We start from the raw sequence: 21,351 nt of genomic DNA on the forward strand, positions 1-21,351 counted from the left end.
GATGGTTGTTCGGTGAATGTGCGTGTGTGCGACCGTCCGGTTTGTTTGTCCGGACCATAACTTTGACATGCATGAAGCAATCTTGTTTATGTTTTGCATGAATGTTAACTCAGTGAACGCAAACCCCAGGTTCCTATGTCAAAGGTCAAGGTCACAGTTGGAGGTCAAAGGTCATGTCAGATCTTGTCCGGCCCATAACTTTGACATGCACTGAGGAATCTTGTTTATATTTGGCATGAATGTTAACCTCAGTGAGACGGAGTGTCATGCGCAAACCCCAGCTTCCTATCTCAAAGGTCAAGGTCACAGTTGGAGGTCAAAGGTCATGTCAGATCTTATCCGGACATGCATTGAGGAATCTTGTTTATATTTTGCATGAGTGTTTAACACAATGAGACTGACTCTATCTCAAAGGACAAGGTCACAGTTATGAGACAAAGGGCGGGCTCGACATGTTGCCCGTGTGCATCTAGTTTAACGTGTTTTTTTTAATCGACGCAGGCCAGGTTGACATGTCAGCTCTAGAGTGTTGGCACCACTGCCATAATGATATCTTTGCTATATATTTTTCTCTCACAAGATTAATCTAACAAACGAATCATATATTACCATGTACTATACCCGTTTGAGAAACAAGAAGTAATTTGATGACATTTTACGCTTTCACAACACTACTTGCGGTACCATAGTCTTATAGGTATTCTCATATTCTTGATATAGCAGCAGTCCTGTCAATGTGTTACTAAGCATGAGTCTGAACGGTCAAAATTTAAAAAGTATTCGTAAACAAAGACACGCTCTAGTTGATCTGTTAAAAAACCCGAAGTCCTGGCTGTTTTTCAGGATGTTTGAGTCATTCGTAGACCTGTGGCTTTGTAATTTTACATTTAGTTTTAAATACGCATTTCACTGAAGAAAAAATAAAGTCACGAAAGTTAAACGAGCAAAATTCGTAAAACACAGTTAAAAGACGCCATCGAAATATGTCTTTGTAAATATTGCGGTATTAAGTCGCTGTACTTGATTTATTATGTTGTGCATTTTTTCTTCACCACTGTGTATCTAGATAACATACTATTTTATCAAGTACAACGTAGCTGACAAAAAGGAAAAATAATTGTCCAAAATCAGACGTTAGTGTTTGTAATTACTGGACATATATTTGGTGTGGAAAATGAAGTATCTATATCTTCTGCTATCTCTATGTAAGAGATTTTTCTTCTAATATATCCGGTTTTATTTTTGTTAGGATATGTACTAAAATCTTTCATAATAGTAGTTCCGTAGATTAACTTATTTTCATGTTATGCAAATGATACAAAGAAATATGATGCCGAACTTGACAGCATATTTCAATTGCGTAATCAGCCCGTGAACTAAAGCGTTAAAAATAAGATTTCAAAATTTGTGGCGTTTGGGCAGTCTTAACAAGCTTTTTAAGATGGAGGAGCCATTTTTAATTTTGATGAGAAATATATAAACAAACTTGATGTTTGGGAGGATGTGACCTGAATGAGTATTTAAAATAATGCAACGAAAAATAATCTGTTATGATTTGCCAATTCTTTTCGATTTAAAAGAATTCAGCCGACTTTTTTTTAATTTTATTTTCAAACTTCAAATTGAACACAGCTAATTCCAAAGATTGATTGAAATTCAGTGTAAACATACCAAACACAAAAGAAGTTCGGGTCAGAATGTTACTATATATGGCAACTGTTTAAAACATATTAATAAGATAATTCATAAATCATCTGTATAGATAAGAAGAAAATGATGTGACATAAACTTTCATCAACGTACTATAGAAATAATAATTTAAAAATTTCAAGTTTAACTTAGTTTTCATGACTTTGAGACTCGGATTAAAACGGGATAGTTCCGATTAAGTCATGAGAGGTAAAGAAATCATATATGCAACATTCCTCTCTCCTTTACACTTTTTGTATATGGACTGAATTTAATGAAATGAAAATATTGCAGAACATAGTTATCTACTCTAGATTTTTTTCTAGATATGGTAGATGCATTGCCCCTTCCTGGCTGCGATAACGTTACCATAGTGACACGACAAGAATGGGGCGCGAGACCATCTAAAGAGATTAATTACATGGGTACGCCAGTAACAGTGGTATTCATTCATCACACAGCAATGAGCGAATGTTTTACACAAGATGCTTGTGCTAATGAAATGAGGATCATACAGAACCTCCACATGGACACAAGGGGTAGGTATTTTAACTACCGAATGCACTTAAATGTTGAAAGATTCTTGTAACATAACCGTTGTTCTATATATACCGATTCATTGCATGTGCAAAAGTAAAAAGTGTTCATTTACTTGACCTTAATATACTTTAATATGAATATTTATGGCAGGTTGATATCTCGTGTACGCTTTCTGATTTAAAATGTTTATGAATATAGTACGCCTGCAAAATCTCTCAAACATGATAAATAAATACTTGCTGTGTACTTTATATCCCAGGCTGGGACGATATCGGATACAACTTCCTTATCGGCGAGGATGGTAAGGCATACGAAGGCAGAGCCTGGGACAGAATTGGAGCGCATACACGTGGGTGGAATGATGTGGCAATCGCCTTCTCAATCATGGGCGATTATTCTAACAAGCTTCCAAACGGCGATGCCTTGCATGCAGTCAAAGTTATGATAGAATGTGGCGTAAAGCTTGGCAAAATTACACCAGATTACAAAATGTACGGTCATCGAGATGTTGGTCAAACTGAATGTCCAGGAAATAGCTTGTATCAACTGATCAAAACTTGGGACCACTTTGATCACAACACACCAGTTAAACCTACTCCAAAGCCATATAGACCCACATGAACCAGCAAAGAAAAGACTTATAAAATATACTGTATTTGTCTGAAAAAGGACGCAGCTCAACTTACATAAGGGCCTGTATTTATCCACTTTTAAAATCTGAAATTTGCCATAGGCTTTAAAAGGCTAAATTGTCTGTTTAACTTTCTCGTTTTTAGAATAGCGTTAAATGTAATAATTTTGGGGGTGTGCCTTCTCGTTCTTCAAAATTTCAGTGGTATATATACGATGTCTCATTTTCAGATTTTAAAGAGTAAATAATACGGGTCAAACATTTATTGTATTAAAAATGTTACTGGAACAAATGACATTTTTATTTCTATTAAAAGAACCCTTCCTCCTAAAAATATCTCCTAAAATTGGAACATTTTATCTCCTGGCATTTTTCCTTCTTTTCAATTTGCCATTTTTAAATAGTAAAAAACTACAATAATTCATTAAAATACCCTGCATGCGTTAATAAGGCAAATAAATATTGGCACTCCTAAAGCAGCTCTTTGTCGTAATTTGCCTTTTCGTTGTAAAATAGTGTACTAACAGCCGGCCTCGACTACTATTACAAAATTCCCTTTTTAAGATAAATGTTAGTTATTTGGGGGTTTGAAAAGATTTTATGGGAAACTTTCAGAAATTGTCACTAATTTCTTTTATTCATCAAGCACGGATAGCCCGTGAACAAAGTTCAGGGGTTTTAAGCCCGGTCCAAAAACTTCTATTCATGTGATTGGTGATAAAAGACTAATGAGGACTGTAGTCTTTATACCACAAGACTGAATATCCGCCGTTACATTTATCTTTGTTTTCATCCGATTTTGTCAAAGATGGAACACTCGTTCACTTAACGCGTTTGAAATTTATCGCCAAAGTACAGTCTTATAATGGGGCCTCTGTGACCGAGTGGTTAAGGTCAGTGACTTTGGATCATCTGCCCCTCACCGATGTGGGTTCGAGCCTCACTCGGAGCATTGACTATTCATTTTAGGAAGCCGTACATCTGGCTTACGGAAGATCGGTAGTTTTACCCAAGTGCCCGCCCGCAATGAAATGAAGCACGGAGGGGCACATGGGGTCTTCTTCCACCATCAAAGATGGAAAGTCGTCATATGCGACGTTAAGCCCAACAAAAACAAAACAAATAAAATTCTTTAATTCTTATTTGTTCTTATTTTTATCTTAATACATTCAAGATATAAAGTAATCTTGCAAATGACTAAATATAGAAAACAAGACAAATTTATCTGTTTGTTTAATACATTTCTTATCAGGAAGTGTTATGTAGAACGTTGGTGCGCTGTAGTTGTTTTATGATCCTATGATCCCAAGGTCTTGACCCCTGGAAAGAAGTAAAATTGATAACGTATTTCTTCTTAGGAGAAATAACTCCACCATGGAAATTTTGATACCTCGTACCCGTATCACAGCGTCTGTTGTCGGCAGTGTGGTTCAATAGCCATGCATTATTGTTCATTAATTGTTACTGCACATGGTATGGCTGTACGAGAATCTCCCAGGCCGCTTTGTCGCAAAGGAACGTTTTTATCTTGGCTTATTTGTCACTGCTTTAACGTTTAAAATACAAATCAAATTCCCTAGCTTTTTAGGTGTAAAAGTCATTATTATTTATGGAAAATGTAAAAATACACGAAGAATAGCGATCAAAGTGACACAAAGAATAGCGATCACATGGAAATGCAATTTGGGCTGCCAAAGCTAAACATAGGAAAACCTTTAAACAACTTCTTCTCATGAACCACTTGATAGATCTTCACCAAATGTTGTCTATAGCATCCTTGTAAAGTCATGTCTTTATTATTTTAAATATTTTTACTTGACCCTTTTTATGTAGGGGCTGTAAGAGCTGAAAATCCTTCAAATATTTTTTTCATAAACTTGATGAAAACCAAATTTGTCTTTAGCACCTTTAGTTGAACCTCTCCAAACTTCTAACATAGGCATTTTAGGGCCTTCACAGGAGGAAGTAGAAAAAGCTTCAAATAGCTTTTATTGAACTGCTTAATGGATATTCGCCAAACCCAGTAGCAAGGTCAAGGGCCTGCTTAGGTTAGCTACTTACATTTTTTTGGGCCTTTCGTTAGTCTTCCAAGTGATTAGAATTGCTACTTTTAAGCATCTGAAGTATTTTATACACATTTTAATGCAGACCGGTGTAAATCCATTCATAGGTGACATTATTCCATGTTGTATGTTAAGTGTGTGTATAAAGTGCCTGATTTAAGTAACACATTTTTACTGTAAAATCACTGGTAAAGCAGTGATTTTAAAGGTGTTTATTTATATTTATAGCAATGAAAACTGTTAACGATACTATCATATTTGTATTTGTGAATAAATCTATGCGAAGATTTTTTTGTATTTGACTTTGTTAGTAATGAGAACCTGGCAACGTACCAAGCATTTTTGTAGCCTTCACAAGAAGCAGTTCTGCTCTCCACTGCTTTTGGCGCTCTACTTGAAGTTTATTTCCGAATTACATTTATTCATTACTTATAGCTGGATACATTTTAGGAAAACTGAGTGCTATACTCCGTGAAAGTATGCAGTGTATAAATGAGTTTTTGGACACTTCTTGTAGCAAATGAGAGAAGTATAAAATGGTGAAGGAATATTGCTTCAGGAGCCTTCTTTCCTTCGAGTAAGACTTTGTAAAATCTTGTAAAGTATGATCAATGTTTGCCAGCAAAGTACCCTCTGTGTTGCTTTTATTTCTGTTTATATATTTACTTTTGATACTACACGGTAATGGTGATATCACTTTGCTCTGACTGAAAAGATAAACACAATTGTGCGGTAATATTTGATCTACTGTTTTGCATATAAATGTTAAATCTATTGCATTCGAAATACTTAGTAATATGAAATAGAAGCCACACATAATACTTGTCGCGGACTACGCTGTGGTGAATTTATTCCGCGGGACTTGTGACCTTTTCTTTGTTAATTGGAACATGCTATATATTATTTATTTAGTATATATCTATTGTTTGTCTTCTGATATATAAGGTTTAGGTTCCGGTTTCACGGGAGTACTGTTGCTGTTGTCAAAATGACTCCATGAACTTATAAGCTCGTGTAATTTATCACCAGGGCATTCTGTTTCACCTACATTTCTGTGTCCGTATAGCTTATAGTCTGGTGTTATTTTCCCATTCTTTACTCCTAATGCTAACATAGCTTTCAGTGCGTGTAACGCTTTGTCATTAGGGAGTTTAGAACAGTAGTTTCCCATAAAAGAGAAGGCAACTGCCACGTCATTCCACTTCAGAGTGTGAGCACCAATTCTGTCCCAGGCACGTCCCTCGTACACCCTGCCGTCTTCGCCAATGAGGTAGTTGTAAGCAATGTCGTCCCATCCTGAAAAAAGGATGTATAATTACCTAAGGGTGTAAATGAGGGTATCCCATACTCTTCCAATCAAAAGAAATCAAGTTTTCCACAAACCACATCCCGGAAGCAGGGTATGCATGGATGTGTACATCATTAACACTTACCCTGCTAAATTTCTATAATGAACTTGTCCATCTTTCATTTGGACAATACCATTAACTGTTGAAAAAAGATACTGACTGAATGGCAAACAGTGCAGATCTTGGACAGACTGCACGGATGTGCAGGCTGATCATGATCTACGCTGTTCGTAAAGGCAGAATCAGTCGTGTCCAGAATAAACATAAATGCATAGACAAATTAACAAACGGACACAGATTTTTTGTTTGTTTTTGCGACATTATCGCAACGACACAATTATAGGTCATATGGCGGCTTTTCAGCTTTGATAGCGGAGGAAGACCCCAGGTGCCCCTCCGTGCACTACTTCATCACGGGCAGGCACTTGGGTAGAACCACCGACCTTCCGTAACCAATCTGGATGGCTTTCTGACATGAAGAATTCAACGCCCCGAGTGAGGCTCGAACCCACATCGGTGAGGGTTAAGTGATTTAAAGTCAGCGACCATAACCACTCGGCCACGGAGGCCCCAAATGAAAGGAACACAATCATTATGATAGCCTAGGAATGGCCACTGGCATAGCCACTATCAAGGAGTTTCAACCGGTTAATTGTGCAGATCTAACCTCACTCTCCACCTCAATCATGTCCCGAAGACACAGGGAAATGTGTAAACAGTTGCCTCATGATGTAAGAGTGACTTAACATCACTGTTGAAGCACTATACTAGCAAGTTGTAAGTGTAGTTTCAAGTCACATCCTTAGGGCAAGTTGATTATATAGTGGATAGAGATCGAAGATGTCCCTCCAGGTATTATTTCAAACTTGGATCGGAACCCTATCTAAAATCACTCACATTAGTAAGACACATCCCAATAAATTTATCCAAATACCTACCTAAAAGACGGTGAATATCATTCATTCACACTTATTGTGCACTTTTAATTTGGCGCCATTGTCTGGCATAAATATGCACCAGGATAATATAGTAACGGTTTTCATTACCTCTGTCATCCATATGAAAATTCTGTATTTTTTTCATTTCTTCCATGCACTGGTCCTGTGTGTGACATTCATTCATTGATGTATGATGTATAAATACCACACTGACCGGTGTTCCCATATAGTTTATTTCCTTTGATGGCCTTGCGCCCCATTCATTTCGTGTAACTATAGTAACGTCAAAATTGGTCAGTGGTTGCGAATTTTCCACTCCTGAAAAAATGTGAAAATTAGATGGACTAATAATTCGCAGGAAGTCAACACAATATTATTGATGATTTGAAGGTTTAAATATCCTCACGGCATGAAAAATGTTAAAATGCTCTGGGTTTTGGATAATTTATTTATTTTTTTCATGTCTGACAGATAAATAGATATATTAAATTTTGAATAAAATGATATAAAAACAAAATATGTGCAAGGTAAGCTATAAATGTAGATAAGGTGTCTATTTTCAGGAATAGGCATACTTTAAATTAACTCCAAGTACACATCGTAAACTTTAAAATTCCAACACATTCATAGATATGAATATCAATTTCTCTTTGCAAGTATAATATCATTGTTTATACAAAATAAGCAATAAGTAGTTTATTGTGGACGTGTTTATTGAGATTAGACCATTAAAAGCCACGTATAATTCTACTGTTATAGTGAGCTTCAATATATTTGTAGCTTTCATTGGAAACCATCATCAAAAAAAGGGGGAATCAGTGGCGCAGTGGTAGCAGGTAGGACTACAGCGCCGGCGCTCCTGGTTCGATTCCCGCGACTTGTGTTCAGTGCTGGGTGATTTACTTAAATGGTACTGTTTCCAGCAGTATCGGCCTAGACTAGTAGCTGGTGATTTAAATATGACACCTTCCGTGGGCTCGGTTGGAAATATGTTGTTCCTTCCATTTTAGGAGGAGACTTTCGTCGAAAACCCACGTTAAACAAACAAAAATACATTTGTTTTACTTTTACTTAAACTAAGGAATTATGCAATATTATTCTGCAAGTAAATTCGATTTAAAGAATGCAACTTTGTTGATTTTGTTATGGAAGACAATACACCGTTTTATTAAAGCATAAAACTGTTCGTTCCCATTTACCTTACTTTTTGCCGCTGATCCAAGAATTCTGTATTCAATGTTACGAAAGACGATATACATTTAACAACCTATTATATATTAATTTCTTGAAGGCGCAAAAAATCTTTGTTTCCAATTACCCTATTTTTTTTCAAATGAGTTTATAACAAACAGCGAAAAGAAAGTCGTGACATATTATATTTAACCATATTACATGTATATCATAATAAGGTATTTACTGTTTTATTAATGTATCTGATATATATCACTGTTTCAGTGTATCTGATGAACAGTATAGATACAGTCAATATTAAAACATCAATTTTCTATTTACATGAAATGTTGTACTTTGTCACTCATTGTACTGGTTTGAAACTAGTTTCCGGACAAAATTCGAAGTTTTATTATATCCAGTTTTAATTGCAACAGCAATTAGAATGGCTTGTCGGTCACTAGTCAAAACTATTGTCCAAGGTTCGAATGACAGAGGGTTAACAGTTTTGAATATTGACCGGCAAGCTCTACAGTAAGTGTTTTAATACATGATATCAGAAATGAATGTTCACATTTTTCCTTCTTCTAATTTTGAGATAGCCCAGCAACATTTAGTGTCGAACTATAGACCGATCAACAACACAAACTATGGACCGGCGATTTATATCTATATGGAGTGATGTGTATAGTTTGTGCTGCAATACCTAATTTTTATTGCTAACACTAAGACTATAAAACAATACTAACAACTGTATTTCCTCATAGATATATGTGGTGTAACAGGGTCTAGAGTTCACTATTCTAACTACAACAACAACAACTCAGTTCTCTATGATAACTACTGTTTAATATAGTACTATGTTCTGAGTAAATATATACAACAATGTCTTTCTTCACAATTTCCTAACATAATCTCTATTATTTCATTAATGTCTAACTCTAACAATAATAATTCATTGCTAATTGCCCCGGCTCTAAACTATCTTAAATCGTATGGAGTATCGGCATACGTTACTAACATTAGCACGGGCAGATTGATACTGAAGTTCTATCTAGAATTTAGCGGTATTTAAGGAAAACTTCGTAGGGATGACTAAATTGTTTTTCTCCAAAAGGGCACGCATTTTGACCATAATAATAAAAACATGTCATTATTTCATTTAGTCATCTGTCATTACAATTAGTTAGAAACAAAACAACAATCATGACGCAGCGAATAACGTGGCCAGAGGGTAATTAACCTGGACGAGATATCTTAACCTGTCATTTTCCAGATGTAAACAAACGCTGAAGTTATTTAAAGTAGCATTCCGAAGTTCTTTGTGTATGACTTTTTACTGACCGATGACATATTGCTGACCGAAAAACAAGATGATAAAATGTGCTTATCTAAATAAGTATAATGAATTCATAAAGTCATTATACGACACTCGTCTCTTACTCGTGAGTTTTTTGTTTTTTTAATTATTTATAAGAAAAATAAAAAAATAAGCAAAAATTAAAATTCAAGCGAGGCAATTAACAATTTAACACAAGGCAATGCATAAAACCGGCTGATTTTTATAAGTAATACGTAGAATTTATTTTAAATGTTTTTAGCCGTACTTCTGAAGATTAATGATTTGAGAAGGATAGAATACAACAGAATACAAAATCAAGAATATATAGTTTCAACACATGATATAATATACATAATCAATGAATAGGAAATCACATGGAATACGTAGATTTAATTTTTACAATTTTCACGATTTGATTTAGTCCTAGAATTTTCAATTCGTTTTCGTTTTTGTTTCAGTCCTAGATTGTTTTTTCTTGCGTTTTGAAGTCAAAACCCCATTTAATTACTCTAAATCTTAATAAAACACTAAATTGCTAGCGGAACACGATTTCACAATAAATTCCGTAATTAAAAGTCCATTTTTTCCTCCCTTGCCCAGAGGGGTTTTGACATTCTTAGTGTAAAATCGTTAAGAACTGGTTGGATAAAAAAAATTACTAGAAAAATTGTTGTTGATCTTGGCTGCAACAGTATTTCTGTGAGGGAAAAAATAATTGCAAAACATAAAATTGGTATACATAGTGATAAGTGTTTAATGACCTACTTTTCTTAAGGATAGATATAGTACAATAACTAAAAAAAATCATTACTTATTTAAATAAAATCATTACTTAATATGTATATAATTTTTTTTTTTTTTAAGGATATTATAGATATAACAAAAACACAATTAAAAAGCGAGTATATGCGATTATATAAATTCCGTATTTTGTTTTTCTAAAAGTTTTTTTTTTTGTAATTGAATAATATAATGAAAATATAAGTATAAAATACTAATGAACGACACAATCAGTCGACGTCATTAAGGTCGGCTGCAGACGTCTCTCCGCACGGTAGCTGGTACGGCCAGATTGGTAAAAGATGTGACGTTGCCGACTTCGGAACCTTTTGAAGTACCGCCCGGACACCGCCTCATAGTTTGCACAGTCCTCCATTGTAGACTGAAGCGCTGAGTCGTTCAATTCAGTACGTATGCAATGTTGGCAGACGTACTGGTGTCTGGTTCTGGAAAGGTCCAGTACTCGACGCTCCGCCTTTCGAATGAAGATGTGCCTGCTAACTGGTCGTCGGCCAGTGTTTTTACCACGGCCGTATACACATTGTCAAAACGTTGGATGACGTCTGTGGCTCTAAAATTGTGGGAACAGTCGTCATCTGTCCCCCAGCATTCATCACAGTTTGCTTTCGCCTGGTCTTGGATCAGGTGCCAAATCTTACAGACTAAGTACTCCAAAGTGAAGGATATAAAGATCCTGGCAATAGTGAATTTTCTGATACATTCCATAGTTATACTTAGATCTTACGTATTAAATACAAGTGAAATTTGTAAGTAAACAGAATCTCAAGTCTCTGTGAACGAGTGGACCGCTCAATCCATTTTAAGTTGCTTATATAGTAGATGTATCCGTCACCCAAATTACGAACAGTCAAAAAAATATATACAGTCATTACTCAGAACAATAGACACTTTCGACATTGATGTGCACTTAAAGACTTAAAGTTTCGGATACAAGGCAGATAGTATACTGCCTTCGGCAACACTGTTATCTTCCTTGATCGGTGCAGTAGCTTGAAATGGTCCGGATTTGACAGCAGGAGTAATTATTGCGTCGTTTCCAGAGACAAATTTGTAGCGAATAACTTCTGAACCGTATTTCGTGACTTTATGGCAGATCGGTGCTTAGAATTTCGTAATTTACATTTACAATAAATAAAAATCCCAATTCCTAGAGTAATTGAGCAACCAGCAGCTATAAGTACTATAATCCAGGTGGGGAAAATCGAATCATCAATTAGTTTAGAGTGTCTTAGATTCTCTAATTTGTTAATGAGAATGTCAAGCGGAATTTGCTTAATAGTTTTAATTCGTGGGGCAGCTTGACATTTGTAAAATTCTCAAGTTTGTAGTGAAATTGTTTCCATAGGTGATTTGTAGAAATATTAGGAGGAAGTAGAGGGTTATAATCAAGGTGATGTGTTTTCTTAGAAATTTGAGAGTACCATGGACTTAAGTTCAAATGTTCATTAAAGGCCTGACAGTTCATCTCAAGTTGAACTAAACTGAGAGGGCTTTAACAACTAATTCATGGTTAGATTTAGTGTCAGATTGGCACACGATGACGAATCTTAAATCAATTAAAGTGGTGACTGCCCATAGACCATTATCTATATTTTCGGCGTAAGGTAACTTGGTGTTAGGTTTAATAATAATGTTACAGTTTGCGTAACTTTAGCTGGGTTTCGTAGAAATAAAGCCGTAACACATAATTCAGACATGCTTGCTTGATAAAATGGGGATCTGACTTGACAAAATTGCGTAAAGCTACTTTTGCAAGATTCTAATTCACTGGGCAGAATGACAGCAAATTTTGTGCGTTCACGATTAAAAAGTAGAGCTGAAAATTCTAAATCGTACTTAGCGACAAGATGTACCTGAGATGACTGAGGTATCGATGATCGATTAATGTTACTGTAGGGAAGTTCGAAATTATGAATACGATATACATCAAAACGACTATTGAAATCGATTAAGGGAACATGAATATTAATGATAATCTTGTCCTCAGCAATCATAGTCGAGCTGCGTAAGAATTGATAATATTTCCACAGATCCGTGCTGAGTCTATGTGAAATGAAATAAATTGGTTTTTCGTTAACATAATGACCTGAATCTTCATCATCGTATTTTTGTGTAAGTATTGCAGAAATCACAGTATCGCTAGCGTCACAATATAACCTATAAGGTCGACTTGGATCTGGGAAAGATAACTGTGGAATAATGGACAAGCTATCTTTTAATTGATCAAAACTATCCTGACAAGCTACTGACCAATTAAATTTGACGTTCTTTCTTGTTAGATCGATAAGTGGCTCGACAATTTCCGTGTATGATTGTTTACCATTATGTATCATGTGACGAAAAAAATTTACCATTCCTAATAAGCTTCGTACGTCGCGCACACATTGTGGGCGTGGCAATTTTCGGATTGCTTCTACTTTTTTCGGATCCGGACGGATACCATTTTTATCAATTGTAAATCCGAGATAGGTTGTTTCTTGTTGTAGGAATTGACATTTTTTTAACTTAAGTTTAAGCTTATGTTGTCTTAACCTTTGGAAAACAGTCTTAATATGATCAATATGTTCCTGAAAAGATTTACTGAATAGAATGAGGTCATCAACGTATGCGATAGCAAAAGATTCACAGCCTTTTAAGACTTCTCTCATTAATGATTGGAAATAACCTGGTGCGTTGGAAAGCCCGAATGCCATGGAATTAAATTCCATGAGTCCATGAAATGGCGTGGCAAAGGCGGTCTTTTCTTTGTCTTGTTCCTGAATAGGTATTTGGTGAAAGGCGCTAGCTAAATCCAGACTGGAAAACCAGCAACTTTTTCCTAATAATGGTAAGATATCATCTATACGAGGAAGCGGATAAGACGTTTGACGGCATATTAAATTCAATGCACGAAAGTCCAGACATAATCGCTTGCTGCTGTCCTTCTTGGAAACAATAACAACAGGAAATCGCCATGGACTATGGACGGACGTATAATGTTTGCATCTAACATTTTTTTTATTGCGTCATCCGCTGCTTGGCGGTGATTTATAGGAATGCGATAAGGTCTGAGTCTAATTGGTGGGTGTGACCCGGTGTCAATTTTCATTGTAACGGTATCAGTCAATGTTAGTTCTGAGTCATCTTTCGCGAAAACATCTCTATTGTTTTTAAGCAGATTATATATTAAGTCGTAATGTTCTTCGGGCACATTAATTTCTGAAAAGATGTCCTCTTCACTGGATGGATTGCTAGTATCTAATTTTACGGACGATATGTCCCTTAGGCTTAAATCACCTAACCTAGCAATCGGAAAACCTTCTCTTAACTTTATAGTTTTATGTGTTTTATTTATAACCATGACTGGTAATTGCCTGTGGCCATGTAATCTAATTACAGAATCAACAATTTGCAAGCCTGGCTCGTTATTCAAAAAGGAGTTGTTCATCCCCATTAGGTCATAAACTCTGTTATGTTTCAGTCCATTAGTATATCTGACTTTCCCTTTATAATATTTACAGTATTAGGTCTCAGGACCGTAGTTTGGCGAAGTCTAACCACGGAAGCTACGTGTATGTCTTCCTCTAAAGCAATATATTCATCATCTATTTTTAAACAATTTAAATCAAAATATAATCTAACACCATTTTGCGATAAGAAATCTCGGCCCAAGATACCGTTTCTGTTTATGTTGCTTACCACATAAAATAATGGGACTTTTTAACTGAACCTATTTTAAATGTTAAATTTACACTACCCTTAACGGCCAAAGATTGTCCATTTACAGACTGAAGATTAGCCTTATTATTTAAAAGTTTTGGTTTACGTCGCAGGGACGCATATGTTCTATATGATATAAGCGATACCTCAGCTCCGGTATCTACAAGGCATCTTAAACGTTTTTCTCTAATTTTTATTATACATGAGTTTGGGTTGCCACAAATTGCTATATTAAAAGTAGACATACGATTTCTCCTATCACCGACTTCGTTGTGATAGGAGGTTGTTAGTTTCCCTGGTTGCTATATGTACGTTGATAATTTGGATTTTGATAATTAGCGTAACGGTTTGGATTAGTTCTACATTCCCTGGCAAGGTGCCCTAACTTACCACAGTTCCAGCAAGTAATCTTAGATTTCCAGTCAGAGTTAGATGAGTTTTGATACCTATGAGAATTATAACCTTGTTCGATTTTATCTTGACCTTGATCTTTAAATCTAGGTGGAATGCGAGGATCAACGTTTGGAGGTCCATACTCAACAGAGTGAATAGATTGAAGCCTGTGTCGGCACTGTTTTATGTGGTGACCTGGTTTCTTACAGTAAGCGCAAGGTCTGCGTGGCCTTAAATGATCTACTTCCATAGGTTCATTTTCTTGAACGGAATTATGTGAGGACGAATCCACACTCCGTCCTATCCGTAGATTAAATCTAGTTCTCAAATTTTGTTCATTCATGGCGGACCGTACGGCGGCCTGAAGAGTTTGTGGATTATCTCTCATAACTTTCATTTTTAAAAAATCGTGTGCCAACCCATCCACAAAAAATCCAATCATTTGTCTTTCAATTAAATTTAAATCACCATTGTGACCTACGAAAGCTTCTTCTGCCAAAGTAAGAAGTCTTTCGGCATAAATTTGAACATTTTCACCTGGAGCCTGTTTGATTGTTCTTAGTAAACAAAATGCATGCTGAGGATCTTGTATTTCAGCGAACCTTGAAGACAATTCTGTTTTTAAATGATTCCAGTCCCTATCAACATTTTCCGTTAAATATCTTTGTATAAAATCACTTACTGCCGCTCTGCTTGACTGATAAGCGACAAGTTTTAATTTATCTCCAGTTAAACCCGTAAGAACACCGTATTTTTCAATATTTTTCAGCCAAAATTTAAATTGTTTCGGATCCCCATCAAATTGTGGAATAACCTGAGATATACTTTGAGTACCTACGACAGCCGAAACATTAGACAATTCACGCCCCAGATTTTCGAAAATTGCTGCGATATCTTGATCTGCCATAATTAAGCCAACAAAAAAACAAGCAAAGAAATTTTCACTCACCAGTGCAGAGGATATGATCGTCACAGTCTCCCCCGGGTAACCGAACCGTGGTTGGTAGTACTTCTTTTGCGTTGTGGCCGCGACGTTCCGAAGGTTCGTTCGAATCCTGGTTCTTTTAAGGCACCAAATAAGCCCCGTGTGGTGTAACAGGGTCTAGAGTTCACTATTCTAAACTACAACACAACAACTCAGTTCTCTATGATAACTACTGTTTAATATAGTACTATGTTCTGAGTAAATATATACAACAATGTCTTTCTTCACAATTTCCTAACATAATCTCTATTATTTCATTAATGTCTAACTCTAACAATAATAATTCATTGCTAATTGCCCCGGCTCTAAACTATCTTAAATCGTATGGAGTATCGGCATACGTTACTAACATTAGCACGGGCAGATTGATACTGAAGTTCTATCTAGAATTTAGCGGTATTTAAGGAAAACTTCGTAGGGATGACTAAATTGTTTTTCTCCAAAAGGGCACGCATTTTGACCATAATAATAAAAACATGTCATTATTTCATTTAGTCATCTGTCATTACAATTAGTTAGAAACAAAACAACAATCATGACGCAGCGAATAACGTGGCCAGAGGGTAATTAACCTGGACGAGATATCTTAACCTGTCATTTTCCAGATGTAAACAAACGCTGAAGTTATTTAAAGTAGCATTCCGAAGTTCTTTGTGTATGACTTTTTACTGACCGATGACATATTGCTGACCGAAAAACAAGATGATAAAATGTGCTTATCTAAATAAGTATAATGAATTCATAAAGTCATTATACGACATATAAAAATCAGCCACTGAATGTTCCGAATCATGTTATTGCATTCACAATGTCTAAAGAGAGCACTATTTCCCCCTGAAAATAGCCATGTCCGGAAACCGGTGCCTAACCAGTAGACAATATTATCATAATCTCCTTGTGAAATTTTAAACATTTAGGTTAAACAGTATTCTTTTTAAACTACATTATATAAATATTGCATTCCTGAGAGGGCGATATGAAAAATGTTCACCACGAGATATATGAATATCGACCGAGGCGCCAGCCGAGGTCTATATTCATATTTCGAGGGGTGAACATTTTTCATATCACCCTCTCAGGAATGCAGTATTTATTTTATTATACCGAAATGACATTAAAGGTCAAAACATTTACTGTAAAATCAACATAATGTTTTAAATGATTTATCTAACGTTAAAAATGAATTACCAAATCATGGAGACTGAATTAAGGAGTGCTTACTTGTTAGCACTCGGATGGCAACTCTTCTGTCTAATAAGACATTTTTTTGTAGATTTAGTCGACACGTTTGCATATCGCTGAATCCTATGTTAAATTATGCGCATTATCATTTCAACATTGTGACGCTGCTGAAATCGCTAACAGTAACATTCGAAAAACGGCGATAACTTTATTATTTCTAAACGAAACATATATGTGTGAGCACTTATTTTCTTAGTTAGATCATTTCCAATCTCATGGAAATAGTTTCGATTCAATATTTGATAAAAAGTTGTTTTCGAAATTTTTGGCACGTAGAACAAATCATTAATAAAAGAAAAATCGGCCGGGTTCACAAATGAAAGAAATTTAATCCTAAATTATAAAAGCACATCTTCTGAAAAGTTAACGTCTCAGTCTTTTACTCAGTGCAAAAGTATCAATTACTCAACGGGAGATATGAAAAAATAATATCACATGCGCAGAAAAACAAAATAGCGCTTTTGCGCAGGTGATATGAAATTATGTATCATATCACATGCGCAGAAACTGAAAATAACGATTTTGCGCATGAGATATAAAATTACTGGGGAATATGATATATTATTCAAGTTAAACTAATGGGAAATTTGCATTGGATATTTATGTGAGGTATAATAAAAATAAATATCATTGATAGGTCCCCTTAGGTGCTGTATTCAGCGAGAATTCACATGGAGAAGGGTTAGGGCTACAGAGCGGTGTTGCTGCAAGGATTTAAGCCCGTGAGATTTCAGGTAAAAGTTCAGGACTGTGGAAACATGAGCCAGGATATTGTCGTGCAGCACACCCGGTCTTTCGATGGGCCTCCGTGTAGTTCGCACTACTGCTGGAAGGACGGACAGTTTCGGCGTAAAATAAGGTTGTGATAGTGGTTTGCTCAAGGACATGAACTTGAGATATCATACTTCCCTCTTCAAAAATAAAGCGCATAAACGTGCGTTTCACAGACCTTGACTGCCGAGCAAATTGAGGTCTGTCTCCATTTTCACTTACGAAGACTTAATTTCCTTTTCCTTTTCGTGAGACTCGTAAAATAGAATCCATGTTTCATCATAACGATTTGTAGCTTTAATAAAGAAAAAACAACAACACAAACACACATATTTGCTGACCCACTGCAATATTATTTTGAGTCATGTAAACAGAAAAATCCATTTTCTTTTTAGCTTATGATGAACATGTATAAAAACTGACAGGAAATAAAAACTGAAAAAGTATTTGTGTTTAATAATTATCAGCTTAACAAACAAATACACAATAATGTACTTACCATTTAAACAGTTCTCTGTATTTGTATCACCCATTTATTTAAATTTTAACTAAAACTGAAAAATATTTGATGGTTTAACCAATGTAAAGTAGAATGTTTATATATACTATTCAGTTTCTTTATAACGACACACATCTAGCGGCGAACATGCATATACTTTAGGGTGTTTAATTTTGTACTTTTAATAACATGTTCGATTTATCGGCATAATAGGGCGTATCTAATCAGTGGTATCAGGCAACATTAAATCGCCCCTATTGGATATACGCACGTTATGAGTTTAGAATACATGTATTATACTGACTAAAGGTTAGGGTTAGGTAATATTGTACATTCAATGCGGGAGAATTAATGCCGACCGACGACTTCCATCTTTACCATATAATTTAGAGACAATGTAAACAAAATTCCCGCCATTTTAAAAGCGGAAGATTGCAACATTTATTCGTTGGAGAACACTGCAATGTAATGATTAATATTTATGTCCCCCTTAAATGTTTGTACATTTCAGTCATTCAATCAAGTGGGTGTTTTCTAGTATATATTTATGGTTCATGAAATGTCATCATAACAGCACATTTAACAGAAATTAAATCTAAATGGCCATTTGATAATAAAATTGCGAAGTTATTTGATTATATACATATACATTTCCTAAAACATAAAAAAAGTACAGAATGTACCAACGTGATATACATCTTTAGAATAAATAAACCTAAAGGTGGTCGATTGCCTGATCATAAAATAATGTGACCTCAGAGAAATGCGAGTCTGCTTTCCCAACTATAATTTAATATTTTTTGTTTATATTTAACAAGAGAGAGAGAGAGAGAGAGAGAGAAAGAGAGGGGGAGCGAGAGAGAGAGAGAGAGGTCCCCACCCTTTAACTTTCTTGATAATCAATGTACTTATTTCATTCATATCATTAAGGTAAACTTTTAATAATACATTAAATACGTTATATACATGTATAAGTAAATGTCGAATGTACTGGCAAACAATTGTACATAATAGTATACATCTTTACTTGATATTTAGATGGTGACAATAAAGAATTACAATTTTCAATTCAGTTATTATTTGTATAAAAATATAATCAAACCGTTCAGTTATATATTGCTTATGTAGTTTATGGGGAAACCATTGCTAGTATCAGCTTCACTTATGGACTTAACAGACGAGATTACGAAGTGGGACGGAAATTGCCGACTCTCATTACAGGCCCACGATTATTATAAAGTTCATATGGAAGTATGAGCAAATATTTTTTTGATTTTGCATATTTTAAAAATGTATTCAAAACGATATTAAATATTCTTAGAATTAGTCTTCAAACTGATATTAAATATATGCAAAAACGATTAACGAGTATTAAATTGAAGGTGATATAGATATATGACTATTATAAATTATATCTTTATATAGTATAGCCTTATACAAACAGATACTCCAGTCTACATTCATTTATTAACGGGACGTCAACATAAAGTAAACTTCCGCGTTTAAACATATACAAGTACTTGAACACAATTCGGTTACTTACACTTAAGTGTACCATAGATTTAACACAGAGTACGAAATATGCGCAAAATCTTTTGACATTTATATACTATATCATATATGTAAGTGAAAGTAGAAAATCCAACACGCTCCTACCAAATTAGAGTGTCTTTCTTATATATTTCAGTTTTTTTCCGCATACACTATGGGTGAACAGCACCGTTTTCCACACCCTTGGGGCGGCGTAGCACGCTGACACCAACATATACTGCTGGTTTTGAGGTTGAGAGTGTTTGTTTAGCAGTAAATGTTTTGCTACTTTAAAAACATAAAAACTACAATCGAATGACGCAACAAAGTTTTCACTCTTGTTTTTGTCAACCAGTAGATTAAAAAGTGCTTGTTTACATTTTAACGATTTGTGACAAAGGGTGTTCACATATATACGATACATAAACTATAAGTTGACCGCATGTGATAGGATTAACCATTATGTATACACATAAAGGCACATCATTCACCTCTAAGTTTTGTATTAGAAAATCCTTACTAACTGGCAAATGTCCTTTGTTGGGAAAGTCAGTTTTGAAATAAACATCAGACTGAATAATGTGACATTAGTATTATCCACATTTAAAACGATTTAATTCATAACACTTACGCGCAATGGTTATTAAAACTATCGATATACTACGGCGTATTTGACAACATTTGTCGTGTATTGGGGAAAATTTTAATCTTATTCCAGACCTTTATAGTGGCTTTAACCCTTATCATGCTGGTCTACCTTTGCGACCAGTGTAGATCATGATCAGACTGCACATCCGTTCAGTCTGATCAAGATCTACACTGTTCGCCATTCAGTCAGTATCATTTTGGTAAGCACACCTTTTAACAGTTAATGGTACTGTCCAAATTGAAAGATGGACAATTTCATCATAGAAATTTAGAAGGGTTTAACAGTTTAATCTGCGTTCCAAATACCAAAATCCTGTCGAAAATTGAGAAGTCAGCACTGGTATTAATTGAATGTTTACCTACGGGCTAAACATGTTCCTTTTTACGTGATTTTTAAAGATTATTTGTTAATCGACGCAGGCCAGGTTGCAATGTTAGCTCCAGCTACACCCGATTGAGAAACAAGAAGTAAGGTGATGACATTTTATACTTTCACAATACTACTTGCGGTATTATAGTCTTATAGATATTCCTACATTCTTGATATGCAATACAGTGGAACCTGTTTTAAGAGACCACTTAAGGGCAAGCAAAAAAGTGGTCTCATAAGACAGGTGGTCTTTAATACAGATTCAATCTATATGAAATATACTATTTAAAATTAATGGTCTTATTACACAGGTTTTTGCTTAATGCAGGTGGTTTCTTAAGCAGGTTTGACAGTAGTTATAGCAGCTATCAATGGGTTACTAAGCATGATCTTGAACGGTCAAAATTCAAAAGATGTTCACGCTTTAGTTATTATTTAAAAACAAACCGAAGTCCTAGCTGTTTTTCAGTATGTTTGAGTCATTCGAAGATATGTGATGTTATAATTTTACCCATCGTTTTAAATACGCATTTCTTCGAAGAAAAGATAAAAGTAACGAAAGTTAAACGACCAAAATTCGTAGAACACAGTTAAAAGCTAGAACCAGTAACACGCCACTGAATTATTTATGTCTTTGTAAATATTGCAGTATTAAGTCGTTGTACTTGATTTATTATGTTGTGCATTTTTT

General features: G+C 35.2%; 2 protein-coding genes across 3 annotated transcripts; one reads left to right on the plus strand and one right to left on the minus strand.

Annotated features, from left to right (window-relative positions):
* Positions 1-1,047: 1,047 nt before the first annotated feature.
* Positions 1,048-3,336, plus strand: LOC123547173 (peptidoglycan-recognition protein SC2-like). Its single transcript, XM_053551419.1, has 3 exons — positions 1,048-1,205; positions 2,016-2,228; positions 2,489-3,336. Exons 1-3 carry the CDS (start codon positions 1,175-1,177, stop codon positions 2,848-2,850), a joined length of 606 nt encoding a protein of 201 aa, XP_053407394.1. The 5' UTR covers positions 1,048-1,174; the 3' UTR covers positions 2,851-3,336.
* A 756-nt stretch (positions 3,337-4,092) lies between these two features.
* Positions 4,093-18,269, minus strand: LOC128546103 (peptidoglycan-recognition protein SC2-like). 2 transcript variants are annotated; one of them, XM_053551416.1, is made up of 3 exons: positions 18,113-18,269; positions 7,319-7,528; positions 4,093-6,219 (listed from the first exon to the last, which is right to left on the minus strand). In XM_053551416.1, exons 1-3 carry the CDS (start codon positions 18,144-18,146, stop codon positions 5,843-5,845), a joined length of 621 nt encoding a protein of 206 aa, XP_053407391.1. In that variant the 5' UTR covers positions 18,147-18,269; the 3' UTR covers positions 4,093-5,842. The 2 variants fall into 2 exon arrangements, with proteins under 2 accessions (XP_053407391.1, XP_053407390.1); XM_053551415.1 differs by lacking the exon at positions 18,113-18,269 and adding an exon at positions 17,836-17,968.
* Between the last annotated feature and the right edge of the window lie 3,082 nt (positions 18,270-21,351).

Source organism: Mercenaria mercenaria, chromosome 9 (genome assembly GCF_021730395.1).
Source record: "Mercenaria mercenaria strain notata chromosome 9, MADL_Memer_1, whole genome shotgun sequence".
Classification (NCBI taxonomy): domain Eukaryota; kingdom Metazoa; phylum Mollusca; class Bivalvia; order Venerida; family Veneridae; genus Mercenaria; species Mercenaria mercenaria.